The sequence below is a fragment of the Schistocerca nitens genome, chromosome 11, assembly GCF_023898315.1.
Source record: "Schistocerca nitens isolate TAMUIC-IGC-003100 chromosome 11, iqSchNite1.1, whole genome shotgun sequence".
In the NCBI taxonomy this organism is placed as follows: domain Eukaryota; kingdom Metazoa; phylum Arthropoda; class Insecta; order Orthoptera; family Acrididae; genus Schistocerca; species Schistocerca nitens.
This window is the reverse complement of record NC_064624.1, coordinates 71,585,008-71,603,511: the sequence shown is the minus strand read 5'-3', so window position 1 is coordinate 71,603,511 and position 18,504 is coordinate 71,585,008. Positions and strand designations below refer to the sequence as shown.

The 18,504-nt window shown below is 38.4% G+C and overlaps 1 protein-coding gene across 1 annotated transcript; it reads left to right on the top strand.

Annotated features, from left to right (window-relative positions):
• Positions 1–243: 243 nt before the first annotated feature.
• LOC126213233 (uncharacterized) lies at positions 244–18,419 on the top strand. Its single transcript, XM_049940883.1, has 4 exons — positions 244–376; positions 2,301–2,387; positions 8,915–8,977; positions 18,236–18,419. Exons 2-4 carry the CDS (start codon positions 2,319–2,321, stop codon positions 18,410–18,412), a joined length of 309 nt encoding a protein of 102 aa, XP_049796840.1. The 5' UTR covers positions 244–376; positions 2,301–2,318; the 3' UTR covers positions 18,413–18,419.
• The last annotated feature ends 85 nt before the right edge of the window (positions 18,420–18,504 follow it).

Sequence of the window (18,504 nt, the reverse complement as noted above, 5' to 3'; positions counted from 1 at the left end):
TTCACTGATGTGGACATCCTTTAGAAACAATATATTATCATCATGAGTGAGGTTCCTAACTGTCTGTTCTAGTTAGTTTTCAGAGAAGGCAACGGGACCGATGACCTCACTGTTTGGTCTCCTCCCCCAAATTAACCAACAAACGACTTTAATTTTTTTCCTAGCAGATATGCAGCTCTGATTCCAATAATGTTAGAACGACCTCCGTGGTAGGTTCCTTCTTCCGCATTGATTGACTTTGACCACAGCAGCAGATGACTAGAGTTTAGCAGTTCGTGTCATGCGTTTGTACGGTATTATGTTGCGTTTTGTGCGTAATATGTAAGTGATTTGATGGTGGAGACAGGAAATCACGGAAAGACGCATATTGAGTGTGGTACTAAGTCAATACTTAATTTTTATTATCATTACAGCTAACTGCCTTGAATGAAGTAGTTTGCCAATGCCTTGTAATGATGCTATAGTAACTGTTCGTATAGTTATTATATCGGTTTAATTTCATTTATTGGGCACATTCGAATGATAAGTTTGTTCCACATTTAATTCTTGTATCATCTTTGATGCCTCTGGTTATGGTTTGAGATAGCCCTAGAATTTCGTAAGTAATTATTTCAGGTTATGTGTATGAGAACCAAACACTTGTTATTTTCAGTGAGCTTATGTTTCCGCATTGCGAGCAGGAGGTGACTAGTGTTTAGACAGACATATTAGTGCACATTACGTACCTGTGCTCTTCGGCAATTACGAAAAATACCAGATCGACGTGTGGGTATGTAATATGCTTGCTGTTTTCGTTCTGTCCGATAAAATTGCTAAATGTTTCCCGTGATTTAGCAAAAGAACCGCCAGAAATTTTGATGTGTTGTCTGTAATTACCGGAAAAGTGTCTATATGTGGTGGTTAGAGAAAGTGCAGGTCAATGTGAAATACTTGGTGATTGACGAAAAAAGGCCCTCATGAAGTTCACACGCCCGCTGCATTCACATTGTTATATTTACTTGTGTTGTGCATGCGAAGTTCGGTAATAATATTTGTGAAGGAAGGAACAGGGACAGTAATAGTTCACTGTAATCTGTAGTTCGCCCGGGTTTTAGCGCAAACAGTTATACTGCCGATACATCAGATTCGTTAGCACATGTTAATACAGAGTATCAGGGATTGGTTATCTTGGTATGAAAGTGAATGCTGTAGAGGGAATTCATTGTGTTGCGTTTTCCATGGATTTTCAATGTGCCTATGTGCTCAATAGTTTAGTAAATAGTGTTAACTGTTGTTTGTAGTAATGTGCACGTTTCAATCTATGGAAGGATATGGGAAATGTAATTGACTCTGTAAGGCCTAATGGGTATGTGTAATTGCCATCGACAAAAGTATCCCAAAACCACACAACATTGTCATGGGTACGCTTATGAGAAAGTAATTTCACCAAGTCTTGTTAGAGGAATTTAATCGGTGTTAAATCTTAAGTCAATCATTTATTTTTCCATGCAACGTTCAGGCAGCACTGTGTGTTTTTTAGTGACTGGGTAAAGATTGCAGCATTGCGCTATATTGAGTTGATAATGTTAAATATAGATGACTGTATAAGGAAACACTTGTTAAAAATACATACTAAACTGACTGAAAAAGAAGAAAGTTCTGTCTGTATGGGTGGATTTTCATGTTCTGGTTTTCTGCATACCATGAGCAAATATGGGTTTATAGATTGATTGAAAGTGCAGCCAGTATGATTGAGATAGTTCTTTTCTGTCCTTGCATACGTTGCTAAGAACATAATTATAAACCTCTTACGTTATTCTGTATATTAAGGAATTTGCAGGATACATTGACAGGCTTAGATATAGCTCGAGACTCATTTAATCTTTTATTCTTCATACATAAAATTGTCTACAGTAAATAGGTTTGTTTGGTAAATTCACTTTATCTCAGTTGCTTCACATGACACTTCGAAATTTATGTGGAATAAGCAAGATGTGTCAGCTACCATATTCAGAATAGGATTGTATACCACAAGCAAATGCTACTAAGTAACAGCAGTAACTGTAAGTCATTTGTTTCCATTGTGTGTGGTTTTTGTTTTCTGTCAAATTGAGTTGTTTTCCATTAATGACAGTGAGGCTTCAGAGTCCTTATAACCAGCAAGTTGTAAATCAGTTCTTTCTATCAGGTTCTTTGTTCCTCAGCCAGTTTTAAATTTGTAATATGCATTGACTCGTTTGCTGCAGCCAGAAAATGCTGCCTGTGCACTGTGTTGAATAGTAACAATTAAACAATATAACTTTTGCTTTCTTGTTTTTCAGTGGATTGGGAGAGCACTCATGGACTCCAAGGGAACTAGTTGGCTGAAAAAAGAGAAGAATGAAGTATATGCTGAACCAGGCTCCTTGGTAAATATCTTCTTATATTTTTTACCATTGTTTCATTAATTTCTTTGTGCAATGTGGTGTGTAAACAAGCAGATTACTTTCCCTGTTGTTAGTCAGATGAAATGTTTGGTACTGGCTGTTGGTTTTGATTCTTGACCAAATGAAGTTGTGACTCTTGGCTGTGCAACATATTTGCAATGGATTGGTATCTTGTAGTATATAATGCTGCTCTCCAATATTTAATTTGTTTTAAAATTTCTGTAGCTTATTGTTAGTGTGATGGTGGCGTGCCAGTAGTTAATGATCACAGTTTTGTTGTCTACTAGGAAATTGTCACATGTTCTTGAACTATTGTGGTGTTTGCAATCACTTGTTACAAATTAATTTTTTACTTTGAGATCTAGTTTGGTGTGTTGTTAATGTGTAGATTTGTTCCTTTCTTAGAAGGGTATTATTAATGGATATGATAAATTAATATATGAGTAGGACTCTACTTGCTAGAGTGCAGATGATTCAGCTGCTACTGTAGATCAGTTGTATGGCTTGCTGGATGAATTGATCAGATGCTCTATTTGTGGTCAGTTTTTAAGTCGACCATACCCATACAAGAGGGATATATATATATATATATATATATATATATATATATATATATATATATATATATATATATATATATATATATATATATATGTGTGTGTGGATTTATTGCAAAGACAATATGTGGCAGTCTATTTGTCATGGTGCCTGATGGAGAAATCTAAACTCATGATGTACAATATTGTTTTCCTGGTGTATTATTGTTGCTATTGCTCATCTAATTGGTTTTATGCACTCAATGTTCTTGTTAGCAATATTACTGTTCTTGGTCAGTTTTTGATTTGGGGGTAGGTATTCAGAATCTATTAAATATAGGGAAGTGGTAAGTGACAAAGAGCTGTTGTTGAAATCCTTTGAGGAGCTTAAATACTATTAAATGAAAGAGCAGTTGGTAGTGTAATGAACAACCCTAAGAAGGAAATGGTGGTAATGCTGATACTAAAAGAGTAAAGGAGTGTTACAGTTAAAACTGCAGAATGTTTGCAATGCTCTTTAACCAGTAGATTTTCACATGACCACTCTAAATATTTGGTAACACATAAATTACTTAAATGTTAGTATAATCACAGAGTTAAACTGTGTGGGCTCAAATATGACACTTCTGTAACACACAACATATGCCTACGGATTTGGTGCTCATAAAAGAAGTAATTATAGCAGAATGACACTGTCAGCTTCTGGCAAATTAAAACATGCTAAAGCTACTGTTAGATCTCAGTTCTTGATTCAGTATTTCTGAGATCAGCAGGATTTGAAGTTTCCAGTGTGTGGCCATCAACATTCTACGAATAATTCTCTCCTCATTGAACTTGTTTTGAAAATATATTGTTCATTTCTTTCTTCATCAAAGTGCTGTAAATAATTTGTGTTTTTGTAGCTGGATCAAAACACTTGTGACCCTGTAAAGATGTCTTTGCTCTGAATCATTCATCTTGAAAGTTTATCTAGAAGCAGTGAAAACACAAATGTATGCCCATGCCAGACAACGTCACGTTATGAAAGTAGCCTTGACAGGTTTTTGTTAGTGTCAACTGCCAAAGTCTGGGTCAAGTAGGACTTTCCTCTCCCTCTCCCCCCCCCCCCTGAAGGAAGAAAACCTTTGTACTTTCAATGTCTCACTTACCTTTCTTTCTATGAACTTGGTGTGTGTAGTGTCTTGCTCATATTCAGGATGTTCATTCTTCTAGTGGTACTGTGGGTCTAGCATGGATCTCAAAATGTAAGCAGTTGGTAAAGGCAAGTCATCGTAGATTTAGCACACATGCCTTTGGTGTTCCAGTCTTCTTATCACTTCTTTTTGGAACAACTACAGAAGTGATGACTACAATGCACTTTCATATCATGTGATACATCTGTATTGTAAATGTATCTGTTTTTCCATTAGCTCAAAGCTGTGTGACTGAGCAGTCGCTGTTCCAGCTTTTCATGTGAGGTTGTATCTGAACTGGTCCAACGGTGAAAAGCAAAACTCAGTTGCCGACAACTCAGGTGCCTCAGTTACATTTTCCAAAGAACAGAGAAAGTAAAATCAAACACAGAAAATGTCAGGATAGAATAATGGTATACAAGGGATACATTTGTACTCAACACATTGAGGAGGCCTTTGGTTGCAGGTAGGTAGAATCAATTGACTGCTAAATATTTAAGCTTTTGGACAAAGTCATTCATATGAAGTACAGAACAACACTAGAGCATGAATACATCTAATGCAAGCAGAAATCTGTTGGTGTGACTGGTGGCGTAAAGAGGTGCTGTGGGGTGGGAAGTGAGGGATAGCAGGGTGGGAGTGGAGGTGATGCTGTGCTGCCTGTGGGATTGGTCAAGGACATAGGGTGACAGAATAGGGCTTCTAGGTGCAGTGTTGGGAGGCTGTGTGTGGGGGAGGGGAGTTGTGGGGTAGGTCTGTGCAATCCTCAGTGCTAGAATGAGAGCAGGGTAGGGAATAGGTGGGGCAGAGCATACAGACTAGTGAACATTGACGCTATGGGGGGATATGGGGATGAGTGATATGTTGTAGGAAGAGTTTCCATTTTGTACAATTTAGGAAAGTGCTATCACCCTCTATGATCACATCCCCCAACACACATGACTTTGTCACTGAACAGTACCTTCCCCAGTGTCTGACTGTCTCCTACCATACCGCCCATTCCTGGTCGCCATGTCCAACTACATTCTCACACACAATTACTTCTCTATTGAAGGGATTCCCTACAAACAAATCTGCAGTACATCAAAGGCCAACTGTATGTCACCATGTTCTGCAAATTTATTCATAGGCCACTTCGAGGATTCCTTACTAACCACCCAGAATCACAAACCGCTCACCAGATCAAGATTCGTTGATGACATTTTTGTGATCTCCTTGGTTTGTTTATTGAACTTGATCTGATTAAGTCCATCAGACCCTCTATTAAATTGGACCATGGTTTCCCTTTTTATATCATATTTTTCTGAAACTAAGTTTTAATATGGCAAATAGTATTAAATGATTTGAGTGTCTGAAGTAGCAGTGTCAGTGAATAATACTATGAACTAAAAGTTAATACTGGCAGTACTTCTACTACTGCAGTTGCTACCACTAGTGGTTCTGGTAGTGGTGGTGATGAAAGAATTTGTAGGTGTGCAAGGTAGACTTTTTCTGATGCAGAGTGTTACGGGGAAGGAAATATAAGGAGACTCTACCAACTAAGAAAATTGGGAAAAAATGTGGTTTGAAGGAACTGCTAGGGGTCACACTGAGGCGTGCACAGCCTAAAATTTCCTTTACAGCCTTTTCCCAGAAACGGAATTCCCATGCCTTGTCTTGTCAGTCACAAATACAGAAGCGTCCGATTCCACCCATCTGCTTTGACCCATGACGTCACAAATGTGGCGGAAACGGCCATACACTAAGACTCCAATATGCCGCCTATGATGTCATTACATAAGCATGACCACTAACACGAAAATACAATTAAAAGCCAACACACATGTTCCACAAAAACCTAAGGAAACTAACGGGACAAGTGTGGGAAATTGGGCGTTTTTGGGTGGGGACAAAGTAAATACAAACAAATTTAGACACACACCACCATACTAAACGACAAAAAAACCACGGCACAAAAGTACTCAAATGCCACTAAACACAATATACAGTGGAATCGGACACTTAGCTTGATCTACATAGCTCAACAGCAGCTCCCAATCCCACGAATTGGAATCGAACATTTCCCTTCACCTGTTATCCTTAAGACACCTCCACATATAGCCATCCCTGATAAGAGATGCCAGAAGTTTAGGAAGCCGCATTTCTTCACAACACACTGAACACTTCAAGACTTCATCCAAAAATCCGAATAGTTAAAGAAATTTTATTAGAGACAACGCACTGTCCCCCATCATCGCTGACAACCGAAAACTGTTGACTCTGCCAGTCACATCCATACCTACCAAAGACATAAAAAAAGCAGTTTACCAAAATTCACACACACAGATAAAAAAAAGTAACATTGACATAACAAAACCAAAATTGTTAACTCCCTGAAAAATATTCCGCTGAAAGCACAGTCACTACCAATACCACACACGTGCAATGCTACAACGCAAATGAACATCATACGCCACGTAACACGCTACCCATAAACACACCACCAGACAGAACCACCAACCACAACAATACACCACCTATAAACACGCCTCACATGCAAACTAAACCAAAAACATCACCTAACACTCAACACATGAACACACCACCAGAGAGCACCACCGATCACATCAAAACACCTACAAATACGCCACTCTCACAAGCTAAATTCCACACCGCCATGATGTCACATACCACAATAGCCTTAAGTCATGGGTAGAAGCCGACGGGTGGGATCGGACGCTTTGGTCGACCCCCATCTCCCACATACTCCTAAAGTAGCACTCCCCTTGCAAGTCAGTACTACGCATGACTGAAGCAAGTGCATCACATTTTCTGCCTGGATTTACCCTACCTCTCATGCCTTGAAATGAGGAATAATCTCTCCACCCTTCCTACAGTTGTGTTTTGTCTCCAATTGAACTGATAAAATATTCTTGCCCATCGCTACTCCAGCCCTGCTTCCAACCTCTTGCCCCATGTCTCATATCCTGAAACAGAGCTACATGCAAGACATGCATGTTTCCTGCAGCCCTGTCAGACATCTCCAACACAAAGGCAGCGCTACCTGTGAAAGCAACCTTGCGATTTGCAACTACCCGCCTGCAGCCACTGTGCTGTATCCTACATAGGCATGACAACTAAATTGCTCTGTCTGCAGGAGTGACCACTGCCAAAGTGTGGCCAAGAAAGCTGGACCACCCACTTGCTGGAAGTGCCCCCAGAATGATGTGGTTCACTTCAGTAACTGCTTCACAGCTGGCTCCAACTGGATTCTATCTTCTAACACAACATATTATTTCCTGTAACCCCTCTATACTCAGCCTATGCTAGTCCATGTCCTCTACCCATATCCCCTTTCCCTGCTTTCACTTCAGCACACACACACACACACACACACACACACACACACACACACACACACACACACACACACACACACACACACACACACACACACACACACACACACACACACACATTTCCTCCCAGTGCAATTACACACATTTCCTCCCAGTGCAATTACTATTTTCCCTTTCTGAATTTCTCTCCTCCCCTTCCCCTCCCACAGTACAGCTTCCCAAAACTACCTTTAGCAACTCGTACTGTCTCTGCCACATCCTTGCATGCTATCACAGAGAACACATTATCTTCCCCCCACCTCTCCTCCCACTTTTACACTGCTATCCCTCTCTCGCTACCCCGTGCCTCCTCATATCTCACAACCCACCCTAACAGATGGTTGCTCATACCAAAAGCAGATGGTCATTCCCAGTTCCTGGAAACAGTGGCCATGCGTGTGTTTGTTGTGTTCCTGTGAATGTGTTCTCTATTTTAGAAGGGCTTTGTCCAGAACCTCAATTTTTTAATACTGTTTCATTGTATTTGTCTGCAAGTCAGTATAGAAAGTAAACATGCCAAATTTCATGTTAATGGGAAAGTGAACAGGAAAAAACACACCAACCAAATCTGCAAGAAAAGTCCTCAAGATTGTTCTGCCTCGTGTGTGAACTGAGAGGAGTGTTTGGTTCAGACATGTGTTAATTCCCCTGATGTCAGTAACATAAAAAAGGTCCGTGTCATATGCTAGGTGGAACATACAGTCCCGTCTGTATTTTCTTTACCAGGCTTAGAATACTAATAGTTATTGATATCTCTATGACTCTGCTGTTGGCATCAGGGAGAATGTTAAAGAATGTGTTCCCAGAAAGCAGTTTACAAACAAGATACTGTAAGTAATGCAAAAATCGACATCCCAAGTCATAGGCTAGCAAGAACAGGAAACTCTCAGTAAGTGAATGGCCTCAATAAATTTTACTTATTATTCCCTCCCTGCTTCATCCACACCATTTTAATATTTCAAAATAAAACTTTGTGATTGGCTGATAGAAAATGCATGTTGCAATTAGTTGTATGATATGGGTATTGTTGATTTTAATATTAAAGATTCTAGTTGTACCCACTGATTTCATTACACTACTGTTTTTTTATATGATGTGCATTTCGTATAAAATAGTTAATGATAAGTAAATAAAGATTATGGAAGTAGGAAATACGATTGAAAATAGCAGCATAGGAAAATTAAGTGCAAGATGCTAATAAATTTTCAAATATGTTGCCACTGATCATTCATATAACTTTTCGATCATTACCATTGAAATGCACCTTACTGACTGTCACTGAGAAGGCCACTCTCTGAAAAGAATTAGTCATTTATTCTTTAGAAGTGTCATAGACTTACGATATGTGATACTTTTTTGTAATATATCTAAAATTGTCTTCTTAGAAGAACTCCTTGCAGATATTTTTTTACTATTCACCACAGGTTCAGTTGCACACATCTACCATGAAAGTAAAAGAAGAATTGGATGAGCAAGTGAACCAACAGGTAAGTCTAGAATTTGTGTGACTGTATGAAACTAAGCAGTTATAGATTGGCTTGATGCACTTGTCCATGGTAGTCTACCCTCAATAAACCTCTTAATCTCTGATGACTGTCACCTCGTACATCCATTTGAACTTGCTTCTTGTCTTCAAGCCATAGTATCCCTCTACACTTTTTACCCTCACATATCCCTCCATTACCAAACTGACTATCCCTAGATGCCTCAGAATTTGTGCTATTAACAGGTCCCTTGTGTTAGTGAAATTGGTCCCTATGTTCCTCCCTCATTTGTTTCGTCTACCCATCAAATCTTCAGCATTCTTCTGTAGCACATTCCAGATGCTTCCATTCTCATCTTGTCTGAATTGCCTATCATTTATGTTTGACTTCCATACAGGGCTGCACTGCAAATATCTTCAGAAAATACTTCCTAACACTTAAAATTTTATTAGATAAGAACAGTCCTCTTTATTAGGCACATGTTCCTTGATATTCCTAGTCTTCACTTTATTTCTTTCTTACTTCAGCCATTGTCAGTTACTTTGGTGCCCAAATAGCAAAAGTTGTCTGCTGCTTTTAGTGTCTCATTTTCTAGTGGAAACTCAACATTGACTGATCTATTTCAGCTAGATTCTATTGCTTTTATTGATGTTTGTCGTACAATCTCTTCTAGCAATACTATACAATTTTACTCTTCCAGCTTTTACCTCCCACACATCCCTTCATTGACAATTTCAAGATGCTGGTTTTGTTGATAGAATTACATTGTCATTGGTAAACACACAGTTTCCTTTACCTTCCAGATATTTCCTTCATGTCTTCCTTGTACAGAGTGCATATCAGATGTAGGCTACAAGCCTGTCACATTTCCTACTCATTGCTTCCCTTTCATGTCTTTCAGCTCTTACAACTGGAGTCTGGTTTCTGTGAAAGTTGCAAACAAACTTGGGCTTCCTGTCTATTTATTCTGCTGCTGTCCAAGTTCCAAAGAGTGCAGTCAACTCCACATTCTCAAAAGCATTTCAGTAAATCTGCAAAAGCTGTAAACACAATTTTGTCTTTCTTTAACTCGTCTAAGGTAAGCCATAGTATCAGTTTTGCCTTGTGTTACATGTTCCTGGTACCCAAAGTGATGTTATGTAAGGTTAACCCTCTAAAAGCTTTTCCATTCTTGCAAGCATGATATATTGATCTGATGGTCTCGTCTGATAGTATTCACACCTGTTAGCACCTGCCTTTCTTCGAATTTGAAGTATTACATTCTGGTCGATGTATAACTTTGTCAGCTATCTCGTATCTTGCACTAAAGTGGAATAATTTTGTCATGGATGGCTTTCCCAAGTATCCCAATAATTCTGAGGGAATGTCATCAACTGCAATGGCCTTGTTAAGACTTTGCTCTTTCAGTGTTGTATCAAATTCTGGCCATATCATAATATCTCCAGCCTTGTCTACAACTACTTCCTTTCCCCTTTCTGGAGCAAGTTTGTTCCCCCTTGCCTTACAACCATTCTTGTTTAGCCATATTGCATGTTCTGTTAACATCATTCCAGTAATGTCTGTATTCCCTTTTGTCTGTTTTAATAGCCACATGTTTGTATTTTCTCTTCTCATCAGTTAAATTCAGCATCTCATGAGTTGTTAAGGTATTCGTACTAGGCCTTACTTTTTACCTATGTTTCCTCCTGCCTTCACTGTTTCATCTCAAATCTGCCTATTCATCACCCAGTGTATAATTACCCTCTATTTATAACTTGTTACCTAATGCTCATTTTCAAAATATCAATGATTTTTGGTTCATTCAACTTACCCAAATCCCATGTACTTAAATTCTACTTTTACCATTTCAACAGCATTACTCTGCAGTTAATAAAAACAACTCTAGCCAGAGTCCACATCTATCACTGGAAATGTTTTGTAGTTTACAATCCTGTTTTGAAATCTTTGTTTTTGACATTACATAATCTGCTTGAAACCTTTTGGTTTCTCTACGTTATTCCACATACACAAGCTTCTTTCATGATACTTGAAACAAGTATTTGCAGTGACTAATTCATGCAATGTGCAAAATTCTACCAGGCGGCTTCCCCCTTTCAGTCATTTATGCCATTGGATGTTCTCGTAACTATTGTGCATCCTGTTCCTACTACTGAATTTCATTACCTTCTAGAATCGGCTTTCATCTTCTTTAGCTATTGAATAATTACTCATCAAACTTTTTCCTATTCCATTCTTCTGCTGGTCTGGTTGCCATACAAATTACTACCACTGTTGTATTTCCTTCATGCGTATTTCAGCTATGGTAATTCATTGACATTGCTGTTGATAATAGCGTACTCATGTTCCTGTTTTCTTGCTCATTACTAGGGCTCCCCTGCATGACTCCTATTTGATTTTTTGTAGATAATCCTGTACTAACCTGATCAGAAGTCTTGTCCTTTCTGCCACTGCACTTCAGCTCTTACTACAACTGAATACAACCTATCAATGTTTACTTTTTAAAGTCTCTAACCTCCCTAGGCTGTTGTCGTCGTCGTCGTCGTCAGTTCAGAGACTGGTTTTGTGCAGCTCTCCATACTACCCTATCCTCTGCAAGCTTCATCTCAAAGTACGTACTGCACTCTACATCTTTCTGAATCTGCTTAGTGTATTCATCTCTTGGTCTCTCGACCGAGCGAGGTGGCGCAGTGGTTAGACACTGGACTCGCATTCGGGAGGACGACGGTTCAATCCCGCGTCCGGCCATCCTGATTTAGGTTTTCCGTGATTTCCCTAAATCGCTCCAGGCAAATGCCGGGATGGTTCCTTTCAAGGGGCACGGCCGACTTCCTTCCCCGTCCTTCTCTAACCCGATGAGACTGATGACCTCGCTGTCTGGTCTCCTTCCCCAAAACAACCATCTTGGTCTCTCTCTTTGACTTTTACCCTCCACACAGCCCTCCTATACTAAATAGGGGATCCATTGATGCCTCAGAACATGTCCTACCAACAGATACCTCCTTCTAGTTAAGTTGTGCCACAAATTCCTCATCTCTCCGATTCTATTCAGTACCACCTCATTAGTTACATGATCTACCTATCTAATCATCACCATTCTTCCGTAGCACCACATTTCAAAAGCTTCTGTTCTCTTACACACACACACACACACACACACACACACACACACACACACACACACACACACACACACACACACACGTGCAGGGAGCTGCCAAGCTGTGCTCTCAGCTCTCTGAGACTGCATGCGAGTGAGTGTCTACTGCTGACAAAGGCCTTTATGGCCGAAAGCCTTAATTGTGTGAATCTTTTTATTGTGCCTATCGTGACTCAGCATCACTGCTGTATCATGAGTAGCGACTTTCCTTCTCTGGTATTGTTACATTCCATCCTGGAATTTCCATTGTTTGATGTTTGCTTCTATTCTCTTCTTGTTCAAACTGTTTGTCATCCATGTTGTCCACTTCCATACAAGACTACACTCCAAACAAATACTTACAGAAAAGACTTCCCAACACTTAAATCTATACTCAATGTTAACAAATTTGTCTTCTCGAGAAAAGCTTTACTTGCCATTGCCACCCTACATTTTATATCCTGTGTACATTGACCATCATCAGTATTTTGTTCCCCAAATAGGAAAAATCATATAGTACTTTGTGTCTCATTTCCTAATATAAATCTCTCGGCATCACTGATTTATTCGGCTACATTCCATTATCCTCATTTTGCTTTTGTTGATGTTCATCTTACATTCTCCTTTCAAGACACTGTTCCTTCTGTTCAACTGTTCGTCCAGGTACTTCACTGTCTCTGACATAATTAAAATGTCGTCAGCAAACCTCAAAGTCCTTATTTCTTCTCCATGGATTTTAATTTCTGCTCCGAAATTTCTTTTGTTTTCCTCACTGCTTGCTCAGTATACAGATTCAATACCATCAGGGATAGGCTACAACCCTGTCTCACACCCTTCCCAACTGCTCTTTCCCTTTCATGCCCCTCGACTCTGCCATCTGGTTACTTTACAAATTGTAAATAGCCTTTTGTTCCCTGTGTTTGATCCCTGCAACATTCAGAATTTGAGAGAGAGTAATCAAGTTAACATTGTCAAAAGGATTCTTCAAGTCTGCAAATGCTAGAAATATAGGTTTGCCTTTCCTTAATCTGTGTTGTAAGACAAGTTGTAGGGTCAGTATTGCCTTATGTTTTCAAATATTTCTATGGAATCCAAACTGATTTTTCCCAAGGTCAGCTTCTACCAGTTTTTCCATTCATCTGTAATGTATTTGTGTTAGTATTTTGCACCCATGACTTACCAAACTAATAGTTTTGTTATTTTCACGTCTGTCAACACCTTCTTTCTTTGTGATTGGAAATTATATTCTTCTTGAAGTCTGAGGGTATTTCACGTATCTCCTACATCCTACTCACCACATGGTAGAGGTCTGTCAGGGCTGGCCTTTCGAAGGCTATCAGTAGTTGTAATGGAATGTTGTATACTTTCAGGGCCTTGTTTCGACTCAGGTCTCTCACTGCTTTGTCAAATTTGTCATGCAGTATCATTTCTCCCATTTCATCTTCATCTACATCCTGTTCTATTTCCATGATATTGCCCTCCAGTATATCACCCATCTATAGACACTCTATATAATTCTTCCACCTTTCTGCTCTCTCTTCTTCACTTAAAACTGGTTTTCCATCTGAGCTCTTGATATTCATCGAAGTGCTTCTCTTTTCTCTAAAGGTCTCTTTAATTTTCCTGTAGGCAATATCTATCTTACCCCTAGTGATATATGCTTATCCTACTAAGATATGTAATACTCCACACTCAGACATATAGACTGCCTGGCCTGCTTTTCCTGATAACATCCTCCTGAGTAGACTCTGCCTGGAGATCTGAATGGGGGACTATTTTACCTCCTGAATATTTTGCCTAATGCAATTTCGTGCAGTAGAGCTGCATGCTCTTGAGAAGAAAAACAAAGAGAGCTGCAATTTCGATTTGCTTTCAGCCATTTGCATTATTGGCACAGGAAGTAGGTTAATGCTACAAGGCCAGGTCAGTTGATAATCCAGACCATTGCTCCTGCAACTGCTGATAAGTATTTTGCCCATCTTGAGGATCGATGTCTAAGTTTGATATCTCCTCAGAGAATACTTATTTGTGTTTGCACCTAACACTGTTTTCAATGTTGTTGACATGCAAGCAACCCTGCCTCGGCAGTGTCCATGGTTCATTTTGGGTGGGGATGGTGAACTATTGTTTAAAGTGCTGTCTTTGAGCAGGAGCAATAGTTCCAGCATGTATATCTGTAGAATTACTTCATTATCTATATGAAGATAAATAACAATTCTGAGAGACTGCATTGGTACACATACAAACCAACAGATGAAAACTGTTGGTAGGTCTCAAATTTGAGGCTGTAACTCCTAGTTTCAGGATCAGTTACTTAAACAATTAGCCTAACCAAGCATGCCTCCAGGGCTGCCAAGGGGATTTCACTTGTGTGTCCTCATAGATTTTCGTCTTAGGTTCAGGATTTGAAGGTCAGTGACCAGCCAATTATTTGGTAAAGCAGTATGATACCGTTCTCCATAAAAGTAGAAACAAGAAATGCATTTGGCAATTGGGTGATTTGTGAGTGCTGGCAAGTGTAAAAAATGTATTACATAGTTGTCTGTAGCTGAGTGCATAGGGTAATATTATAATAATCATAAAATTGGTGGTTCTGATCACACTAAGTGCTACCAGTTCTTTTAGTTTTATTTAAATTCCATATGTAAAGCAAATGGTAATTTTAATTCATTCTGTCATACTTTTCTAACAGTTATTTTTAGTTAAAAGTTACATAAAAATGCAAGTATTGTTAAAAAATTACATTTTGGTACAAAAATGGAGAGCATCAAATTGAAAATAAATAAATCTCGCATGAATGTATCAAAATTTTTGTTTTAATATGTTGAATGATGAAAAAATATGTATTTTTTACCAAACCATTACAAATCAGTATTTGTTAAATTTGCAGTTTGTTAGTAGACATGGAATTTTTAAAAAAGTAGTAGTTCCTACTAGGAGATTCGAACCAGCAACTTTTTGATTAAGGCACTTATATGCTATTCTTCCAATTACCAGCAATTGTGTTAATAAATAGGAAATGTTTTGAAGTAGGCAGCACTCAGAAGTCTTCTGATCGTCGAAGTCAAAATTTTTTTAGTTTGGTTACTGCCTAGTGCTGGTTTAGGAAATTGATGTTCCAGTACTAAACTCCAAATACTGTAAATCTGAAGGAAATTGAAGAGGATGATCTGCAAGATACCCTTTTCAGTCAAGTTCTTACTGTCACAGGGATGTGTCCATAATGGTTAAGGTGGCAGCCCATAAAATGCAAGAAATCCAGGTATAACTTATCAGTGCAGCCAAAATAAATTTTTACATCTGTTGTTAGACAAATCTCTAATATTAGACAGTCACTAGATCACTATGTGAATGTTTCTGATTAGCTTAAATCACCTGGTATTCAAAATTGTATTGGCTGATTGCATTCAGCAGAACAGTGAGTGAATAGAGTAGTCAATTTTACTTGATGAATGACTGTAGGATTCATTTTTATTCATGCAGAGGAACTGTTCTCTTTCCAAAATCATACAGGAGAACAAAATTATCTGCTGTATAGGTCTTTAGCTCCAAACATGTTTGCTGTGCCTCTTCTTACAACCTGAAATGACCTGTGCATTTTTCTATTCCCATGAAACGCCACTGTTCCATAAAATAACAGTTCCATTGCCAGAGGTGATCCTGCAACATTCACTCGTTTTATTTCATCTGATGGCTGCCCCTTCAGGTCTAGTGGTCAATTGTGTAGAAAAAGTTTGGTTTTTCCTTCTCCCTCCTGTCCCCACTTCAGTCAATTATGTATCTGTCATTTTAGTATTTGTGCTGTAGTAAGAAATGTGAAATGCATTTTTATGTTCTTTAGTTGAGAAAATTTCTAAGGCAAAGTATTGTATTTATGTCTTTTCTGTTACTGTATTCTGTTTTGCTACCATCTGCATCACTGTCAACTATCAACTGTAGAGATGTCTTTGATCCCTTTTCTAACATTTTTGTTCAGAAGTTCTGGGGTTTTCGTTTTTTGTTTCATGTTTTGCAAGATATGATGTTGCTTATAAATTAATGAAGGTTTCTTATATAAGCTGTCTTTGTGGTTCTCATATGTTCAACTTTTGGTTGCCCATTGTGATTCAGGGGATTTAGCTTCATTTGAATTTGCTGTACATATATCTGCTGTCATGTAACTATGTAATGTTGTTAACATTTGCAGGTCCTCACTGTATTTCACAACATTCCCCATGCTGGGTGCATTGGCTGTTATGTCATGTCTGATCACTTTACCAGGTTTGTTAGGCAGAAGTATGTTCCTGTCTTCTAGAGTTTGTTTTTAACAGTAGCAATCTGTGATGCTTCAGTAGTCCAGTGCTCATGTTCCAATCTCTGTATTTAGAGAATTTATTATTTTGGGCATGTCTATTACTAACAGAATAAATATTTTCCTGTTTTGTGTGGTTTTTCTAAACAGTTACACAGGCAAATTTTGGGAAAACATGTTTCATAGATTTTCACAGGAATTTTTGTTTTCACAGCTGTGCTAATGTCACAGGACATCATTTTCAGATGAAAGAGTTCAGTTTGTCCTCTCAAAATTTAGATCTACATTTTCCATGGATTCTCTAAATCTCTTCAATGAAATGGATGGACAGCATGGCTCATGTTGTCTATATTTTGTCAACCTCATGTAATGTTGTACTTTATTGATGTAATTTTCCTCCAAATCTTTTTCACTGTTTCAATCCATGCATCTTCAATTATGTAGCTGACAAGTATATATATATATATATATATCCTGTCACTGCAGTATGATAGAGGATTTTGATTTGTATACAATATTTACCAGACTATTTCTTAAGCATTAATGTACTATGGTGGGTGGATGTTGGAACTCAAATAGTTACTTTTTCCACATCACATTTGACACTTCAGAATTATTTTTTCCTCACATTTGATACTTACCTGCATGCAGATTCCAAATTTCAATAACATTCAATGAGATAAATGCAGATTTATCTTATTGTCCAGTGCTGATTTTTCATGATAATGTATTACTGCCTGTGTTCTGTGGTGTATCTTTCTAGTGGGTCCTCGGCATGGAATATCTGATTTTGTAGCTAATTATTTCTAGTTTTCCTCCCAGTGTTGTGTACAATGCCACTGTTAGTTAATGAAACTCTGGATCTTGTCTTGAATGCATATACACTTTTCTAAGAGTAAGAGGATTGCTTATTGAATGGGTGTGAGGCTACAAATTCAAGTGTTCTGGGTTCCATCCCAGGCATCATCTGTCACTTTTTCACATGGAAATTGTCTATGTGGAAAATGACAGTTTCCATTCCATTGTGAAGCTCTAGGTCCTCATGTAACTTACTGTGTCAGTGAGTTCAAAAGTTGGAGGAAGCCAGTGGTGTACCACACCCAGTAAGACAATGTCTAACAGAGCACTAAGGTGTTAATAACTAACTCCAGGTTGTTGAAAGCTTTACTTTTACTTCAGGTTTGCATTAGTTTTTGTGACATTAGACATGTATTTTCCTCAGTACCAAAATTTGGTGACCTACACTTAGATCTGCATTTACCTGCTTATTGTCTTTACAGGTGGTTTTCTGACCTAAAAAATGCATTCTGCATATAACCTGCTAGTTGCTTAGTTTCTTCTTGACCATAGTGCCCTCACTGGCTTTGCATAGGTACCCTATCATCTTCCACTGAATAACATAGGTCAGAAAATAGGGAGCTGAGATCGTCATAAAATCAAAAAATGTTCTTACTGGAGCCTTCACCTTCGCACATTCAGGGGGGGGGGAGAAAGAGAGAGAGAGAGAGAGAGAGAGAGAGAGAGAAGTAGTAGTAGTAGCTGCTTGGCAAGGATGATATAATTTCTGTTTGGTTGATATCTGATTTGTCTACCTCCAAAGTAAACAGAACTTTGATTTCATATGTTCGTCATGTTTTTCTGACATTTCCTACATCCTGTAGGACCACCTCAGTATGAATCAATTGGAATGAAAGTAAATCTAATTTAATGTGACACATATTCTTGTTACCTAATGCCAGTAAGTGATACATGTGACCAATAGCTTTTTAGCCCCACTAGATGTGTAACACAAGCACAAGAACAAGCTTTTAATATGCCATTCTTTCTTTTTCAGTTTCTTCAAGATCCACCAAGGATTGTAATGCCTAGTCTTCAATTAAAGCAAGACCTAGAACTGAAACGGGATTTAGATGGCATTGAGCATGATGTAAGTTTTCACATCGGTGATGCATTGTGCATGAAGTACTGTATGAATATCATGAAATGCATTGGGTGCAGTAAATTCCAGTGATCATAAATGATGAATCATTTAAACCTAGGATATGAGCACTTCTCCAGAATTTTTATAGTATTTCAGTTGACTGTAGGTATATTGTTCTGTTG

What these genes read in the sequence shown, in the direction of transcription:
- LOC126213233 (XM_049940883.1), top strand. Translation starts at nt 2,319, where the DNA reads ATGGACTCCAAGGGAACTAGTTGGCTGAAAAAAGAGAAGAATGAAGTA. An exon ending in ATGCTGAACCAGGCTCCTTG is followed by an intron (nt 2,388 to 8,914) that starts GTAAATATCTTC and finishes TATTCACCACAG; the next exon opens with GTTCAGTTGCACACATCTAC. An exon ending in ATGAGCAAGTGAACCAACAG is followed by an intron (nt 8,978 to 18,235) that starts GTAAGTCTAGAA and finishes TTTCTTTTTCAG; the next exon opens with TTTCTTCAAGATCCACCAAG.